The sequence below is a fragment of the Vanacampus margaritifer genome, chromosome 13 (assembly GCF_051991255.1).
Source record: "Vanacampus margaritifer isolate UIUO_Vmar chromosome 13, RoL_Vmar_1.0, whole genome shotgun sequence".
In the NCBI taxonomy this organism is placed as follows: Eukaryota; Metazoa; Chordata; class Actinopteri; order Syngnathiformes; family Syngnathidae; genus Vanacampus; species Vanacampus margaritifer.
Genome location: NC_135444.1, coordinates 14,575,584 through 14,594,925, shown reverse-complemented (window position 1 = coordinate 14,594,925; position 19,342 = coordinate 14,575,584). Strand labels below are relative to the sequence as shown.

General features: G+C 40.0%; 1 protein-coding gene across 8 annotated transcripts in view; it reads left to right on the top strand.

Annotated features, from left to right (window-relative positions):
* celf5a (cugbp, Elav-like family member 5a) overlaps positions 1-19,342 on the top strand; it is a 271,078-nt gene that overhangs the window by 213,062 nt on the left and 38,674 nt on the right. For 6 of the 8 annotated variants that reach the window (XM_077583353.1, XM_077583356.1, XM_077583354.1 and 3 more), the window contains exons 4-6: positions 4,935-5,063; positions 9,955-10,034; positions 17,682-17,828. In XM_077583353.1, the coding sequence (XP_077439479.1) occupies positions 4,935-5,063; positions 9,955-10,034; positions 17,682-17,828 (356 nt within the window). The remainder of the gene's footprint in view (positions 1-4,934; positions 5,064-9,954; positions 10,035-17,681; positions 17,829-19,342) is intronic. The other 2 variants (XM_077583355.1, XM_077583350.1) reach the window with 1 other exon arrangement.

The window sequence follows — 19,342 nt, the reverse complement described above, 5'->3', positions numbered from 1 at the left end:
ATTAAGGTTTTAAGTCTATGTTTTGGTTTCACGTAGGAGTTTCAAGCCTAGGTTTAGTTTTCAAGTTAGGGTTATAAATCAAGGTTACAATTCTCTATTAGGGTTTAAAGTTTTGGTTTAAAATTGGGGTTTAAAGTTCGGTTTTAACTCCAGTTGGTGTTTCAAGCCTATGTTTAATTGTTAAGTTAGAGTTCTAAATTAAGGTTTCAAGTCTGAATTAGGGTTTAGGGTTTGGGTTTGAAATTAGGGTTTCAAGCCTGGGTTGTGTTTTCAAGAAAGGGTTAGGGTTTTGACATATGGCGTCAAACTTGCTTTTGGGTTTCACAGAATAGTTTATAACCTGAGCTAATTGTTTCAAGTTAGGGTTTGAAATTAAGGTTTCAAGTATGGGTTCAGGTTTCAAATTAGGGTTTTGACCCTGAGTTAGGTTTTCCAGTTAAGGTATCAAATTATGGTTTCAATTCATCTTTTTATTGTTTTTATAAAACCCTTACTTCATGTCCCTTGGATTCAACTGCAAAAAAAATATTCCTCAAAATTTGAAAAAATGCTCCTCAAAGAAGTAATTGATTATTAAAACTGCTCCTCAAAAAGAGAGATGGAGTGAGGGAGGGAGGTGAGAGAGAGGGGGGGGGGGGAGGGAGAATGATTGCGTTCAGCCAGAGGTAGCAGGCTTGGCACATTTCAGTGAAGGTTGAGATGTGTTCTCCAAGACGTGTGAGGTTTTGCATTAGTATCAAGTCTATCCGGCCACCATCATATTCTTGAAGGGGCAACACCTACCATGTGTGTGGCCCTCCTTCTTCATCATCTAAACTCAGATTTCATATTCCCCCTCCAGCAAGAAGGACCATCTCGACCTTTCATTTTCTAGTTCAAGGCTTTCCTTCCTTTTTTTTTTTTTTGCAGATAAATGCTCTCCTATCTACTCTGACAGATGTCACGTTGCATCACGTCCACGGTGATGCGTAGCCTCTGATCCTGCCACTTGCAATAAGCAGCCAGCACCGGGGACGCCCCCTCCCGAGATAACACCCTGACACGCTTGATTATTTTAAAGGTGCATCATTTGTGTGGCCGGCCCGGTGTTGAGAAACCATAGCTGGGCGTCAGTATCGCTATTTCAGGTCTGGAAAATGGCATGACATGCTGTTGTAGACACACGCTGAGATAAGAATGAGAAGTTGATAACATCACATGGAATTTGATTTATTTCATGTTCTGATTGTTGATGATTTTGTTGCGTGGTTGCTAAGTAAAGGGAGGCAAGGGAGCACTACTTGGCAGCAACCAGCAGAGGGTGCAGGAAAATACATGCTCGGCTAGTTTGAGTTGAAATAAGAGACTTTGAGAATTACAAAATAATGGCATTCAAGTTTCAAAGTAGGGTTTCAAGCCAGAGTTGAAGTTTTAAAGTATGGCATCAAACTAAGGTTAGGGTCAAATTAGCCTGTGGTTAGGTTTCAAATTAGAATTTCAAACGACGATTAGGGATTCAAAGTATCCAAATTAGGATTTTTAATCTGGGTTATGGTTTAAAATGATGGGTGTTTTTGTTGTTGTTTTGTTGTTTTAAACCTGTACATGGTTTTTAAACCAATATTTCGATAGGCTTTGAAATTAGGTTTTAAAGACAGTCAGGGTTTAAAGTTGGAGTTTCAAGCCAATGTTAAAGTTATAAATTATGAAGTCAAGACTGAGTTAGGGTATTAAATCGAGTTTTCAAACCAGGATTGGGCTTTTAAAGTAGTGTTTCAAGTCAGGGTTAGGATTTAAATGTGGGTTTGAAGCCAAGGTGTTGTTGAATGAAGATATCATTTGTAATATTTTGCCTGTCCAAAAAATTGGAGATGAGACTTCTTTGTGAAAAAGCTCCTTGCAAGGATGATTTATTACAGAGATCTCCGGTCACACAGTTGAATATCACGTAAAGAGTGCCATCCAAGAGTGCGTGCCCCCCCCCAAAAGACAGCTCTTTATTACAATCCCAGTTTGTACAGAAAAACGCCTCTTCTCCTCCCCTTTGAATAAGACAACAGATTGGTTCTCACAATATGTTATGTTGATCTGCACCTGTTCATTTTTTAGTCATAACAGATTCTCAGTTTGTACTTTTTTCCCAAAACAGAATCTCAATATGTCAGATTGAATTTGACAGCTCCTGATGGTAGTGGGAACAGCGTGTGTGAGTGTGTGTGTGCTTTCTCAAAACAGAATATGTTCTCCGTAAACAGATTGAACTTTCTCACGCAGGACACTGAAAATAAATTTTAGACAAAAACAAAGTACCAGATAGGTTAAGGTCGAGTTATATTGAGTTTAACATTATTTCACCTGCTCTACACATCTATAACTAAATTCAACATGGTTAAAATATAAAATAAAGAAGTAAAAATGTTAATAATGTTACAGTGTCTCTTTCTTTTGAGTTTCAAAATTGGTTTGTGGTTTCAAACAAGAATTAGGATTTCAAGACAGGATCAGGGTCTTAAATTGGGGCATACGGCATAGTTAAGGTTTAAAATAATACATTTTGGCTTGGATTAGGGTTTTGAATTAAGTCTTCAAGTCTAGATTTTAGTTTCAAACCATGGTACAAAGTTGGTATAAAGTTGGACTTCTGGTTTTAAATTAGAGATATCAAATGAGGGTCTTAAAGTAGTGGTAGAGGTTGATTTCGAAGTTACAGTTTAAAAGTATGGTTTCAAGTCCTACTTAACAGTTTCAAGTGAGGTTTAGGCTTTCAGCAATAATTAGCGTTCCAAGGGTTTCAATCTAGGGTTAAGGTTTCAAGAAATGTATCTCAAAACAATGTTTTAAAGTTTAGTTTCTAGCCTAAACTCCAGTTTCAAGTCTGTGTTTCAGGTGTCAAAAGATCATAGACGACTACCACAACACCTGGTGGTATCAGTCATTTTGTAATACCACAACCTGTTTTGTTTTGTTTCTGAGGGATATATTTAAGGTTAGGTGTTTATTTATTCAAGTGGAAAATTTTCCCTGGAAATGAATTGAGGCAGCCATCTATTAGAGCAGAAATAGAGTACAGTGCTGACAACAAAGCTGGCAGAAAGCGAATGGAGTGAGGTTCCCCAGACTGGGAAATTTGGCCTCTGAGTACATCTGCATGCATCAGTAACATTTTTTGACTGGATGTCCCTTGGCTGCTTTCACATGAGGAGATGCTCATTTGGCAGCAAAATTTAGCAGTCTGGAGCCACTTTATTTGGTTACAGTCAAGCCTGTTCATTTCTGTCCGTAATGCGTTAGCTCAGAGCCTCAGGCCTCCATGCGGCTCTGTCCTAGATTCCCTTTCCACATGTATTCTTTTGTTTTATGAAGAATTTGTTTTGGTGGAAATAGTGCAGTTAAACAAATTTTCTTTTGTATTTTCTGTTTTCTAGAGTTAATAGAGAAAAAACATTCATTTAGTTCAAGTGGGCCATAATGTAGAAAAATCATTCATTCTTTCCATTTTCAATTAGTAATTGAAAAACAACTAATTATTTTTCAATTTTAGGCTCAGATCAAAAATACAACATGTAATGGAGATGATTTATTTTTGTTCGGTTTTATGTGACCCAGAAATGTGCCGCTTCTTAACTGCCAGAATCAGTCAAGGGCAGAAACAATTCTTACCTCCATCAAACACAGCAAGTCGTCCAGAGCCTGGAGTAACAAAGCAGCCCCAGACCATCACACTAGGACCACACACCTTCAAAAAAAGTTAAACTTTTTGGCTCATCAGTCCATAGAATATTCTCACAAGTCTTGGGAATCATTCAGATATGCTTTGAAGAAAAGAAAAAACTGACAAGCCTTTAAGATCTTTTTTTCTCAGCAGTAGTTTTCGCCTTGGAACTCATGGATATCATTTTTGCCCAGTTTCTTACATCTGTAAATCAGGTGGCGAGTTCAGCAGTTCTTTAGAAATTGTCCTAGGTTCCTTTGTGACCTCCTGGAGGAGTTGTCGGTGTGCTTTTGGGGTAGTTTCCGTAGGCTGGGCAGTCCTGAGAAAGTTTGTCACTGTCCCATGCTTTCTCAATTTGTGGATTATGGCTCTCACCGTTGTTCGCTGGAATCCTAAAGGTTTACGAATGTTGACCCTTTCCTGACTGATAGATGTCAATTACTTTATTTCTCAGCTGTTCTTGAACTGCTCTGGATCATTGCATTTTGATGCAGCTTTTTGTATTCTTTAATAATATATATGTATCCATAAGAAACCAATGTTTCTACCGCATGTTTTTTAGCGATTCTTCCGCCAGCCTGCAGAGCGCGGCGGCACTGTCGCATTAGAGAACATCAGTAAACACAGTGTGTCAGGTCAAGGTAAAGATCACATCCCCCTGCGTTCAACACAAGTTGTCTCCTATTGAAAAGTCAGCGTTATTCACGCCATGTCTCGGCAGCGCCGGCTGCCAGGCGGAGACGAGGCCATTGTTCAGCTGAGGAGCGCACTGAAATATTTCTCTGGCGACACAAAAAAGCACTGGATCAGCAGCAATTAGTTGAGGAGTAAGAGCGAGATAAAGAGTGGACGGGCAGTCGGGAAAAAAAAGGAGTGCGTGTGGAAAATGTGGAATCAGCGTGGAGGAATGAGGAAGAGGAGATGAATAGTGTTGGGTGGAAGGATGTAGGGGTGGGGGAGGGGGGCAGTACTGTAAGTGTTGCGTGGGAGACTGGGGTTCCAAGGAGCCATGTTTCCACCAAGCGGTATAGATCGCTTTGGAACGCCCCGGGGTGCAGTGGGGGGATTGACACAGCTGAGCTAAATGGGAAACTCACTGATACTACCAGATTAAAATGATCAGTCATGGAAAAAAAAACTAAAAACGATCATACCCTGTGACCAGGGTTCAAGACTTCCACCATCATCTTGACAATTAAGGTCAAAGTTCTAACCGAGAACTTGTATTTATTTTATTTTCCAGAAGACAGGAAGTTGTTCGTGGGGATGCTGAACAAACAACAGACGGAGGAGGACGTCTACCGCCTATTCGAACCCTACGGAGTCATCGAGGAGTGCACGGTCCTAAGAGGGCCTGACGGCAACAGCAAAGGTAAGCCCCATTGACACAATTGTCAGCTCGATTTAGGTCACCGACGGAAGAGTGACTGTGTGGGCTGTACGGAGAAAGTGTGTGACTTGCGCGTCAGATATACTGGAGGTCAAAATAGCATTTTCACTTCATTTCACGCTCAGCTGTTTGATGTGATAGACAGCTTTAGGCATTGGTGGGAAAATGTACAATGATATCAGTTATGTACTGTAAAGAGGAAAGTACAGTCAAATATTGCAAGAGCTACTCAATGTCACAGCCTGACAGATTTTTAGTTGGATTAGGTCTGGGTTCTGGCTGAGTCTTTCCAACTTTCTTCCGGTACCAAAAGCATTCCTTTTTGGGATTAGGATACAAACCACTTCTGCAACCAGCGCCATCAGTAGCTCAGACGAACACTTGGTCACTGGAGACTCGTGCTTTTGAACTGTATTTCGGTCTGGGCTGGCTAAGGGCAATTGCATGTTTGTTTTTTTCTTCTGGTGGAGCCATTCCTTTGCCATTGTGTCCCACTTTTTACACCGGGGCCAGCAGTAGCTTAAGACCAAAGGACATTGAACCATTCCCAAAACTTTCGAAAATGTTTCTTCTATTGATGCCATTTAATTGCATCCCACTTCTGACACCAGGAACAACACTAGCCGATCCATCAGATAACATTCACCGTTGACTTAAATACATTTCAAGCAGTTGTTGTTGGAGAGATGCGAAACTGCCTCTAGTTGGCCAAAGAGTCACTGGTTAAAATCCCTCTACATCTTGATTTCATTTGTGTGTTTTGGATGAATCCAACTTCAGCTCATCAGCAAGCTCTACTGTAGCCTGAGAACGATCCTGATCATTTGAATCAGGTGTTTTGGAGGAGGGAAGAATCGGTTGAGGACCGTAGTTTGACACCTGTGGCCTCTATAAGGACTTGGACTTGCCTGATTAGCATTATTTCTAAAATGTTCCTGCTAGTTAAGGCATTCTTTTTTTGGCTTTGAATGTATCCCACTTCTGACACCAGAGATGTCAGTAGACAAAGACAATTGGTCATCTGCTTCCTGACCTTATATCTTTCTTTGCAAGCACCCCTGAATATAATCAGATGTATGCTTTTAAAGACAGGAAGCACATTTATTGGCTGAAAAATAAATAAAATTCATAGATAACACATTTAAAAACCCATCGCTGCGTAGCCGAATAGGACAGAACCATTTATCAGTAATTGTAATCACATACAGTACAGTAACGCTGCACGTCATCTTAAAACGCTGACTTTGCTATCGCAGAGTCTCTCTCAGCATATGGAGGTATCTCATATCGGGAGAAAAGCAACTTCTGCATTGCAAAACCGAGGTTTCAATCCCGTACTGTCCTCATTTTATGCAGAGTGTTAACATGAAGCATTTCCATTTGCAGCGGAAAATCAGGAGTGAAAAGGCAGACAAAGATACAAAACATATTTAGAATTTAGCAGGAGGTGCTGTATAAAGACTTGGCCTGATTTGCTAACATCTCAAAAAGTGGCCGCTAAATTCCCTGCACTACAGATTCAATGCTGTTGGTGGAGACATTTAATATGGGGTTTACATTTTAGATATCGCTGGTTTACAAGAACAACATTAAGTTTGAAGTGATGGAGTTGGAAGTGTTAGTGGAAGACAAACAAACATATACTGAGGTACAAAAAAGAGATCTATCACTCCTATCATTTTTAAGAATGTTTCTAAGAATTGAACCCCATTCTTCCGTAAAACTTGGGAGAGGCTAGCTCCAATTGTCACCATGTGCTGTAATGATCCAAACATAAAGAAAATGCAGAGTTGGTGTACAGTTTAGTCATTGTCAACATGGCATGACTCCTTCTTGTGACCTGGTTTGTTGATTAGCTTCTGCATCACTTTGCATTTGCAGTCAAGCTTGTGCCCGTTTAGTTTAGCATGCGTGAACCTTCACTAAATGTATTCCAAACATGCTTTGTCATCACAAATGTACAATTGCTTAGTGTTTAGCGTTACTTGGCTGAGGGCATAACCTTGGGCAATAAGCCACATGTAGCATCACCAATTCTAAAGACAACAACATTATTACCTGATCAAGTGTAGCAGCCTTAATTATTACATTCGTCATCTAGTCGAGCTTGATTGTACCTCCCACAGTGTTGTGTCCACTTCAACGCACAATTACATCAAGAGTGGCTCCCCGCTGATCCTAAATCAAAACAGTCTGCACCCACAAATATCAGACCAACTCCTGTCAAGTCAACACAAGACAAGTGTAAGCCTTGAGACACAAAGGCTTTATTGGCAAAGTCGCCAAATTCATATACTGTAGCATGATATGAGTTAGCACAGTGGAAGTTTTTTCTTACCTTAAGGCATGCATGAGGCAGCCCCAAACTTTTGGAGACATCAATTTCCTGTGACATATAGCAAAGTGCAAGGGGACCAGTTGTTTTTCATGTCTGTGCAGCCTATTCCCTAGCTAGCGCTTATGGAAATTGTTGTGGAATTATATCTAAAAGGGCTGGGAGCCAGAGCATTGTGACTCTGCAGTAGTTTGCAGGCGGAGGAGGAGGGGAAAGATGGATGTCAAAACAATTCATATGTCCCCGCTGTGAGGGTGCACAGGGCCAGCCCAGGAAAGCTTTATTTCTCTTTGTGTAGCTCTGCAGTGTGCTCTGCATCGAGGAACTCGACACTACTCCACATGTTCAATTAAAACAGTGGGAAATCACTTTTACGTGTATTTCTTTTCAGCAGATGACCCTTTTTAGTCATCTTTGCCAATTATTTCGTTTGATTATGTTCCATTCAAAGTAGCTTACCGCTGTGTCTTCACTTGTCTGTTTTGCAACTGCCCTCATTCTCCCCTGGGCTGAAATTTCGCATCTCCACATGTGGAGAAGTAAATACAGGAGACCCTCGTTCTCCTCCTCCACTGATGTGCTAATTATGGTGTGGTTTCAGGACAAAAACAACCACCCTAGTCCACGGCAAGTAGTGCGACACTGTAATAAAATGCTAACCCTACTCAGAATTGTTGCTTTTCCACTTGCAAAAGCAGGTACTGCAAAATACTATAACCGTTTAACATGTATTGTAAATCTAAATGTGCAGTTTAATGCCTGTTGATGTTTAATGTGTGTATTCCAGAGGTGGCAAATCCAGTTCCAGAAAGTAAAAACCCAGCCACGGCTTGGCTTTAACCCCAGGTGCTAGCTAGCTAGCTCTCATAGTCCTCGTTTACCTGCTAGGAAACTACCTAGCTAGCTAGCATCAGGGGCTAAAGCCAAATTGTGGCAGGGTTTTTACGTTCAGGTGCTAGCTAACTAGGTCCCATGGTGATCGTTTACCTGCTAGGGATCTAGATAGCTAGCATCAGGGGCTAAAGCCAAACTTTTTTTCTTTCTGGCTAAAGCCAAACTGTGGCAGGGTTTTTACTTTCTGGACCTGAAATTGCCACCTCTGGTGTATTCAAAACAACCATGCAACTTTGCGGCTAACTTAATGCTAACACTTAATATGAAATGCTATAAACAGGCTAGCATTGGTGTAGCAGTATTATATAATGCTTTAAACAATGGTTATTTGAACACAAACAATGTATCAAGACATGGAGAGATACAATTTAACAATATTAACAAGCATATATTCTGTAATCTGACAAATTTTACTGTTTTTTTACTGAGTCACTTACAGTAAGTAGTTGTGAAACTCTTTTTCCGCAAGGCTGTAATATACTACCCCCTGGTGGCCAAGTTGTACAAACCAGAATGGGCCAAATAATTAGGACGTACATTCTTTATAAGTTATTACCCCACCCCCCCCAAAAACAAACAAAAAAAACCACTGAGGATGGGCACGTACCAATACCAGGTAACAGTATCGGGCCGATAACCGGCCTTATTTCAACGCATCGGTACTCGCAACAGTGGCCGATACTGCCGCCCTCTTGTGGCCATTTTAAGATTAGGAACTAGAAATTTCAAATTAGAAGAATAGAAAATTGCCTTAATTTCATGTGATTTTAAGGACAATTTTATATATTTGAATATACAGGTATTTCTTTAAAATTATCTGTAATTGTTTTTTTAGGGGAAATTGTATGTATCAAAAGTACTAGTGGTATCCGTACTTGATGATTATGCGTAATGGCATTGATCTGGAAAAAAAAAGCAGTATTGAATATCTCTTTTAAAAAAGTGGCTATACTTGCATTCCCCCTGGAAAAAGCAGGCACAACCAGGTACTACAGTATTTCTAGTACATGGTCCAGATATACAACAAGAAACTGCCCAAATAAAATGCATCGCTCCACAGTCTCCATTTGGCTGCAGCTGTCCATTTTCAACTGCCCTCAGTCTTCCCCGGAATAAAACACGTCCAACCATGCGTATTTTTAACTATAAGAGGTCACATCCAATATTTTCCTAGTTGTAAACAAATACTATGCATTTTCCATATCTTTGTCATCCATTTTTCACTTTAGTGACTGAATAATTGATGAGCAACATGTAGAAAGGCAACAAGAAGCTCCGTGTGTGTGTTTTACCATCATATTCCTGAAGGACGCGCTGAGCTGAGAGCTGTTGGTTTGTGCGCCAGCCACACAAATATCGATCCACGTGTGACTGTGAATCCGCTTCGTGTTTAAAATGCACAGACAGCCGCGCGGTGCTAAATAGCACACTTTCCTGCTTCATTCGTGCAATCTTTTTGCCCGCAGCTTCAGCCTGCTTGTCACGCCCGCCCACTGTGCAGGGATGCGCGCAACCATTATTTTTTTTTGGGGGTGATGTCGGATATACTTCCACATCCTTTATTTACATAGAGCCGACTTTTCACCTCACTTGACTGGTTGGGCATTCATACCGTGTGTGTATGTGTGCGTTTCTCTCCTCCAGGTTGTGCCTTTGTCAAGTTCTCCACACACACCGAGGCTCAGTCAGCAATTGGTGCCCTACACGGAAGCCAGACAATGCCAGTAAGTATTTCTTTGTCATACTTATAGACACACATCCTGAATGTACTACTCAACTAAAACAAATATCATCATTTACAACTTTATAATCATCACAGCCAATGGGGATTTTGCATTTTAGGGGCAAGATGGACAATTCTGTAGGTTATCTTACAGTATGGCAATGACAATGAATGGATAGATAGATAGACAGACAGACAGACAGACAGGTAGCTAGCTAGCTAGCTAGCTAGCAAGGTAGACAGGTAGCTAGCTAGCTAGCTAGCTAGCAAGGTAGACAGACAGGTAGCTAGCTAGCTAGCTAGCAAGGTAGACAGCAGGTAGCTAGCTTTTAGGGTGACCTTATTCCATTTTCCAAAAAAAAAAAGAGGACACTTGCAGTTACATAGTGTACTTCACCTCCTATTAATCACGCAACGCCAACCGGACATTTTCATGAATTTATCAAAAACCCGGACGCCCAAACAGGACGTAAGAAAATGCCCCAAAAGACGACACATTTGGTCACGCCATTGCTGCTAGCTAGGTAGACAGGTAGCTAGGTAGACTAGATGAATGGATGGATGGATGGATAGATAGCATTATTGTCCAATGAAAAACATGCTGTCAATCTAAATATAAAAAAGAAAAAATGTTCCTTGTATTTTGGAACAAATACTTCCAAAATACGTGTTTTTTTATTGTACAGCAACAATATGCAGTGTTATAAACAATCTGAGGTCCCCCTAGGGCAGAGGTGGGCAATCTCGGTCCTCGAGGGCCGCAGTCCTGCAGGTTTTGGAGGTTTCTGACTTCCAATACAAGCTGATTCCAATCAACAGGATCATTATCAGGCTTATGCAAAGCTTGCTAATGAGCTGATCATATACTGTATCAGCTGTGTTGGAGAAGGGCAACATGCAAAACCTGCAGGATATCGGCCCTCAATGCCCACCTCTGCCCTAGGGGAATTCATCGTTGTCGTCTACGGGCATACATTTATGCTTTTTCTAGCAATGTGGTGAACTTAAGTGCAACATGTAAGCTTTAAAAAATGGGCGAAGTGCAGCAGTTTGTCTCTTTAATTAACATTATATTTCTTTAAAATCTCATTTGAAGATAAAAGTGTTTAGAGTGATAATTGAATTCCGGGCAAGTCATCAATCAGCGGTGTTCTGCTTGCATAATCACTGCCTATAACCGCGGCACGAGATTACATTCGCTCGTTATGTAAACTCGCCGTGCGTCTTATGAATTCCGGATTCTATCCTCGGAAAGCCTATTTTATGCGTGCCTTCGAGGCCCACTCGTCAAAATAAAGGCGACACAGTTGACCGGAATGGAGCAGTTGGCGGAAGCGCAACTCTTATTACCACAAAAGGCCTCAAGTGTGCGCCGCTTTGGTCCGCATTTTTGTTTGTTGGAAGCAGGTGGACCCTGAACTCTCCCGTCGCTCGATCTATCTTCCTACCTCACTTCACAGAGCTCATGTTTGTCCTTTTATGATTCCATTATTAATGGTCGCCAAATGTGTGGCGGGGAAAGAGCCACTAGAAAGCCAGCTGTGCCATTTGAGCACAACCCTGCGAGTCAATCTAAGTGCAAATGACTGCAGGTCGCTGGGAAAGACTCTTGATGTCCATTCTCCGTAGATACTGTCCTTCCCCATTGCTCCTGCACCGCTATCTGTGCTAGCTCGTCGGCCCCCGGCTCGTCTCTCTTTGGCATCCTCTGGGGATATTAGGCAATAGACTTGTTTACTCCACCTTTCGCCACATTGGCTGCTGAATTATTCATCTGACTATAAGCAAGGGGCCGAAGGGAGGGGGGGGGGGATAAATTGGAGAGAGAGAGAGAGAGAGAAGTGAATGGACAGGATTTATACCTCCTGCTCTGCTAAATTGATTATAGAAATATGATCAGCATCTCATATCCTGAGGCTGCCGGAGGACGCAGCTCACCGTTAGCGGGCCGTGACCGTCCGTGTCGATACGCGGGCTGTGCTGTACCAACCACGTGTGTCCCTGAACGGGTCACGCTCACGTTAATTACAAAAAGGAGTTAAGAAAGCAATCAGAAGGAATGGTTAATATCACCCGTATTCACTTTGCGAATACTCAACGATACAGAGTACGTAAAGCAAATTTTGTGCATCGACTTGATGTTTCTTGCTGTCAGGTTCAGTCAACCTAAAACATTTATTAAACAATAGACAAGGAAGGCTCGCGAGGAGAACTGACAGAGATGTACACAGTAACAATCTCCTACCGCTCTGAATTAAATGTTGCCCAGCCCTCTTTCTTTTAGGGCGGTCCCTGATTACACAGTCGTTGGAAGAATACACAGCAGCAACCATCACGCATATGAGTCATTGTGCAGATAATAATACAGACAAACTGATTTTTTTACCAGGATTAACACATTTGGTTGGCTTTTGAGAGTCACACCAAACCAAATTGCTGCAGGAAGGCTTCCCATCCCCTCACCTGCATGTAGACCCGACTTGTTGATGCGTTTGCGCACACGTAGAGCAGAGAGCACACAACTTATGCACGAGCGTACACACTTCCTATGTCACCTGTTTTTCACGCTCACAGGCAGCCATAAAGAAGGGTCAAAGGCTCCCTGACTGATTTTATTTTCCAGCTCGCGGAAGTTGCGATGCATACATTGTTGCCATTCAGGGGCCATTGGGCATTCTGTATGGATAACATGTGTGAGTCAGATAGGAATGAGAGCATTTGTGCGACGGACAGTATGTGGAGTTTGTAAATAGGCGTCACTCGGTGCATATATATGGCTTATTTATTCCTGGGGAATCAGTATGTCGACAGATTTATCTGTGATGGACATCAGTTTTCAAACAGCTGTAAACAATTTGTATGTTTGTGAGTGTGATCATGGGGGGGTGGGTGTGACAGAAGCTACGTTAGTCAGGAAACCATTAGTACTGCATTCGGTGTATTTTCTCTCCACATCATTCTTCACAAAATTCCCCCAAATTGTGATTCTCAAGCCTTTATTCCACCCCAAAAAAATCTTTGTGTATGAAAATGTAGTGCTGCGATATTCCGTTTGCCCAAATGAATAATAAAGTGCATGTGCACGTTACTGTTGTGTTGTCATATAGATTGAAAGCCTTCTTTGATTGCCTATTAAATGACTTTATGGAGTCTAAAGGGGCAGAATTCCCTTTTCATTGATAAACATTGATGGGTAGTACGTTGTTTACCTCCCTGTTCAAGCAAGGAAGGTTAAAAAAAAAAAAATGTTTGCTTAAAGTGCACATGCCTGAAGCAAAACCTCAGACGTGATGACATCTAATATTATATTAATTAGTAGCCTCAGCATGGATTGTTTTGTTAATAAGGGGAAATGTATTAGCATGTGAAATGTTGAATATAAGCATTTCCTCTGTTGAATTTACACAAAGAAAGAACATTTAATTAAAAAAAAATTACAATATACACTAGTATCTTTCTTCTACAATATAATGAATGTGATCATATAATACCGTAATTACAAGGCAGGTCATGTTTAGTAGAGTTGGAAGATTTGGTGACGTTAGTGGGGTTTCCATCCATCCATTTTTAATCCAATTTTCAAGAAATGCGAAAATAAAACTAAATGAAAATGCTAGAAATTCGAAAAAAGGGCCCAAAATTCTCCCCAAAAAGTTTTTACGTTTGGAGGGGGTGGATTTTGAAGCGTATCGAAAAAAGGAAAATGCGAATTTGGGCTATGGAAACAGGTTTTGGGAATAAACGCTGACAAGACCGGATACACATCACACGTTTTGACCGGATATTGTAGTCACAAAGCAATGGCGGACGATAAAGTAAGGTAAAAACAAAAAAAAAACGATAAAGTAAGGTATGTTTGGGGGGGTTGGGAGAACGAAACTGAAATATTATAAGCGAATATTAATGCAATTTTAGATGGAAAACAGCAAAGAAACGCTACAGTTTATCAAGAATTACAAAAGAAAACTCATACCACGTCGTTGCACGGCGCAGTCACTTCCTGCTCTTCTTCTTCTTCTTCTTTTAAATTACTGGTGGATCACATCTCTATGGTGTATAGTGCTACCTACCTACATTCCCCTCTCATTAATCTCAAAAAAAGAACAGAAGGAAACGGGTCGCATGTCCGTTTTGCACATTTTCAGTAAATTCGCTTAAAAAAATTAAAACAATTGGATGGAAACTCCACTTAAGTAACCCTTTTCACACTGCACTTGTTTTTTTTTATGTTGTCCACTGTTTTGGAAGTTAAGTAGTTAAAATGGAAAGCTGTGGCTTTATTTATAATCAGGAGGATGAGGAGACATGATACAAGTGGACCATGTTTTATTTTTTTAACTAACATTTCTATTAAAAATGATAAAATCACACATTTCTATCACTTTGAACAAACCTGGTATATTCTGTGATGGTACATCATTTGTCTTGTGTCCCAAAACTCAAGCATTTAATATTATTTCCTCCATTTTGTGCGCGTCATTTACTGTCCAAGTCCACCGAAATCATTTCCTGTCGTCACTCTGAAATCACTCCGCCAACATCTCTCTTATTGGATGCGGCATCGGTCCAGGAATGTTGGAGGAAATCCATGGATTTCAAAGTTTGGGAAATATCACCTGGAGATACTGCCACAAAAATTCCATGCGTTAAGTCAGAAAACTATAAAGCAATGTCTTTTTTTTCTCCGTGCGAATTTAACGAACTGTAATCACTGACTTCTCTGAATTCCGTGCGACGCTGCCCTTTGTTGAACGCCGCCACTGTTAAACCTCACAATAAAGTTAATGACGCAGACACTAAAGAGCCGGACAGACACAACAGATAAAGTGTGCCAATGTACAAGGGTGTCAAAATTAACCTTAGTATTGGTTGAGAGTGGTCATAATGTGTTGGTGTTACGGAGGGAAATGCTCGTAGCTTGTTTATGATCTTACTTCAGGGAGGTTATGTTGTCATCAACATTCTTGTTTTTTTTTTTTTTTTTTTTTAACCTAATTCTGGTTACTTAATTCTGTCTGTTAGCGAGAGCCACTACATCGTGATAACTTACATTGATGTTTCTGCATTTGGCAATTTATTATTATATTATATTATTAGTATGGGATTTTTTTTAATGGGCTTTAGGTGAACTGATGAATACACACACGCTCGCACGCACGCACACACACACACACGCACATACACATACAAAAAAAAAATATATATATATATATGTGTGTATATGTATATATATATGTATATATATTAAAAAAAAAAAAAACATTTATTAAATTTTTTTAATTTATTTGTTTTTTTTTAAAAAAAAAAAAGGAGAGCAATGATGATGTCAAATCGAATGAACAATACTGAGCTCTAGAAAAAAAAAAATCAACATTCTTGTTTCTTTGGTCCTTCCTCGGGTCTCCTGACGGCCTCACGACTCTGGCTGGAAGTGTTCGGTTTAGGTGAACGGTTTTGGGATTTTTTAATAGGTTTTAGGTGAACTAATGAATACACAGAATACACACTCTCAGAACAAAAAAAAAAAACATTCTTGTTTCTTAGTTAATTGAAATAGTCTTGCATAGTCCAGAACGATTTGGTGAAAATAATCATATTGAGCAAATCATGATTCAACGGTTCAAATTTGGTGACGTTGAAATTTAACTTTTCAACTAGCTCTGTCGTAAAATGAAGACCACTACTTCATCTTTTGAAGAACAAAATGGCGCACCCGCTGAGCAACACCCCCATTCACGGCTATGATTGACGCTATTGACAACTTTGCACCAATTTCACAGGGGGGGCCTCTTATTGTGAGTGACACACAACCTTTGCACCGTCAGATCAGAGTAATATTTCGGCCTTTTATGTGCATCGATTGGCCACAAGAGGGGCGAGGCGCACCAGAGAGGCGGAGCGCACTAAAGGTCAACTGTAGCGCTAAATCATTTGAGGATTCTTAATGAAGGGTGTGTGGCCAGCGCACCTGCTGGGTCTTGTTTCCCCGCTGCCGAATGACGACGACAACAAAGTGTGGATAATACATGGCCAGCTGCAGAGAGAAGATTAAAACATAGAGGACGGAATGAAAGCAATTGCACCACTTTTCTTTTAAACGGGGGTCAATGGGTGCTTGCTGATAGCACTTCCATTTATAGTTTTAAGATGAGTTATAAGTTTTTCTGAGAATCAATGTTATTGTATTTTTGGGACCATAAGTCAATCAAAAAATGCTTCATGAGGATAAAAAAACAACATATTGTCATTTTGTCTTTGTTTTTTTATTTAATTTTTTTTTACATGTTTACTTTTATGGGATAAAACTGAGTGCAGACGGCAGACAAATATATATTTTTTAAATGGACATAAGTGTTTTTCATAGGACAGCGACGATATATAAGTTACGTTATTAGGGGAAATCTATTTTGCAAAAATCGAGAACTAGAGCAGTAGAGCTCAGATTTGCACCCAAAATACCGTTTCCCTCATTTAAAATTTAAAACTTGTATTTAATATAGATTTTATTACACATACTGTATTTCATGATTTTATTTTTCATCATTTTGGTGATTACATCTTACAAGTTAATGAAAAACAAAAACGACAATCTCATAAAATTTGTATATTACATAACAAACAATGTAAACAATTTTTAATACAGAAATTAATTAGGAATTGGCCTTCTGAAAAATAGTTCCTTACAGCATGTGTTTAATTTATCTGTATCATACAGTAGCATTTTTGTTGGACAATAAACTCTGGAGTATAATTCGCTTTTGTGTCTGTATTTAACCAAAAACAGGATGGTACGGAAAACCGTTCCCTAATCATGTTGACGGCAGCGAATGATTTCCGGTTGGATTCAAAACGGCCACTTCTAACTACGGAAAAGTGAAGTGGTGACTCAAATTAAGATAAGAATTATGAAAAAAAATTGAAATAAAAATTCAACATCAAATCAGAATTTTCAGGTTTGAGTCGAAAACAAAACAAAACAAAAAATAATAATAATTGTCGCGCACACTCCATTCCAGAAGGTGGCGATAATGCACCAACAGTATTTGTCAACCGCCCAAAAAAAAGTAGAAGAAGAAAATGAAGTAGTAGTAGTAGTCATGGCAACTAATATGTGACACGTTAGTTTGCTGCTGCCTCTCACGGTAACAAATTATTGGACCGTCTCCTACTTTTGTAGTTGAGCATGTCATCTGCCGCAACAAGAATTGACTATTTACATCACCAAAAGTAACCGATTCTAGCTAAAGTAAGTCATTTTAAACTAAAAAAGAAAAAAAAAAATTCTGTTTTTGGAAGTGGATTTTTCAAATAGGATCACTAATATAGGATTAAAATTATCTGGTGACAGAACAAGAAAATTTTACTTAAATTTACCTGTAAGATTTTGAAAAATCGATCAAAATAAGATAATTAAGTAATAAGTATCTTAAAATAAGCAGAGTGATCTTATTTTAAGTATAAATAACTTGTCAGAGCAAAATAAGCAAATTTATGTTTGATAAATAAAATCCTATTTAAGATTTCAGTTTTTGCAGTGTCATTTTTTCCTGCAAAGTGGACTTATATGGGTGTAAAATTAGACCTGGAAGACCATGTAGCAGTCGGACCTTTAACCTTGACCCGCTCTTCCCCTCGCCATCCGTTCCAGGGCGCCTCCTCCAGCCTGGTGGTCAAGTTCGCCGACACAGACAAGGAGCGCACCATCAGACGCATGCAGCAGATGGTGGGCCAGTTTGGCATCTTCAACCCCGCCATCGCCCTTCCCTTCAGCACCTACAGCTCTTACGCGCATGCGGTGAGTCGGAAAAAGACACGCACACACACACACACACACTTCTGTTCCTCCGTACGCACGCATCGCCTGTCGTGGCATCAAGCAGTTGGCGCATCTAGAAAGGAAAGTGCAAAAGGCGCAGGATCAAGATGGCGGCGGATGGGAAATTATTTATAGATGTGGACCTGCTCACAAGGCCAATGTTTTTCAAACTTTCTCTCAGCTTTTCAAATACCACCAATAACTGATTTATATGTGATTTTTACAAGAGGCCTTATTCCATTATGAGAGTGTCCAATTTCATGCATTTTTTTATTATCATACACCACATGGGAGGGGGGGGGGGGGCATTTGTGCCCACTCAAAATCCCCGAAATCCCGCCGCACATCATCAGTCAGGCTGACGAGCTGATGAATGAATACATCGGAGCGTTTAGCAGCTACACACTCTGACATTTCCCTCGGGAATGTTGAAGTGCAAACGCCAACTAAAAGGAAAAGGGAATACTTGGCTTCATTTATCAGGGCGGCCGGAAAAGACAACTCGTAAGGAATGCTAATGTCGCCCAGTCCGTGTTTGCGGCGCAACTTCAAAGTTGGCTGTTTTTGGGGAATGATGATTTAATGAAGCGGATCGCACTTGTTTGAGCAACAAGGTGCGGGGTCAAATAAATGATTTTCTCGTGTCACTAATGAAGCCAGTGTTTGGCTTTTTGAAACTAACTTTTATAAGCAAACTAAGTACTGTAATTACCTTAGGGGTTAAATGGTTGATTGCTTTTTTCATACTCAATAAATGAGATGCTTGTGGCACCTCTGTCAAGTAAATTTATTTATTTTATTTAAACTTTGCTTGTCCTGTACCAAATTGAATTTAACCTTGTGAATAAAATATAAATACTTAAAGTGTCAAAATTAATAAAAACATATACATATGCTATAAATATATATTTGCAATATGAAATTGTTTTCTATTATCATCATTATAAGTACTGTAAATCATTGGCATTAGTATTGGGAATTGGCACCCCCTTGTGGAGACATTGGTCTTCAAGAATTTTGCTAATAAAGTGAGAAATTATCAATGGCAAGGAAGTATAACATCTTCGTTGTTCAATGATCTCTGTATTAAGGGGAGGAGCTACAGTTAGCTAGCTTGGTTAAAAGTGAGTGTCCATGCAGAGAGGTAAAAAAAAAAAAAAAAGGCGAACAAACATTATAACCGCTCCGTCCTCTTCTTCTTCTACTGCACAATTCATGACGCTCGGGATCTCATGGGTTTTGCTCCCTCCCCTCACCCACTGTAGTATTTCCCCCCAGGGCACACAGAGCCATCTCACATACAGCAAAGCCATGCTTCTTTGATGCCGTCCCTTTGCCCGCTCTTCACCACTATCTCTATTCATGGCACCAAGAGATTCAAAGTTTAGGTTCATAGTGCAAAGTACTAAATGGCAGCGACTTAATCATGACGCACAAAATGTTTCATCCTTAATAGCCTATTTATTTATTTGTTTATTTATGTTATTACAGCT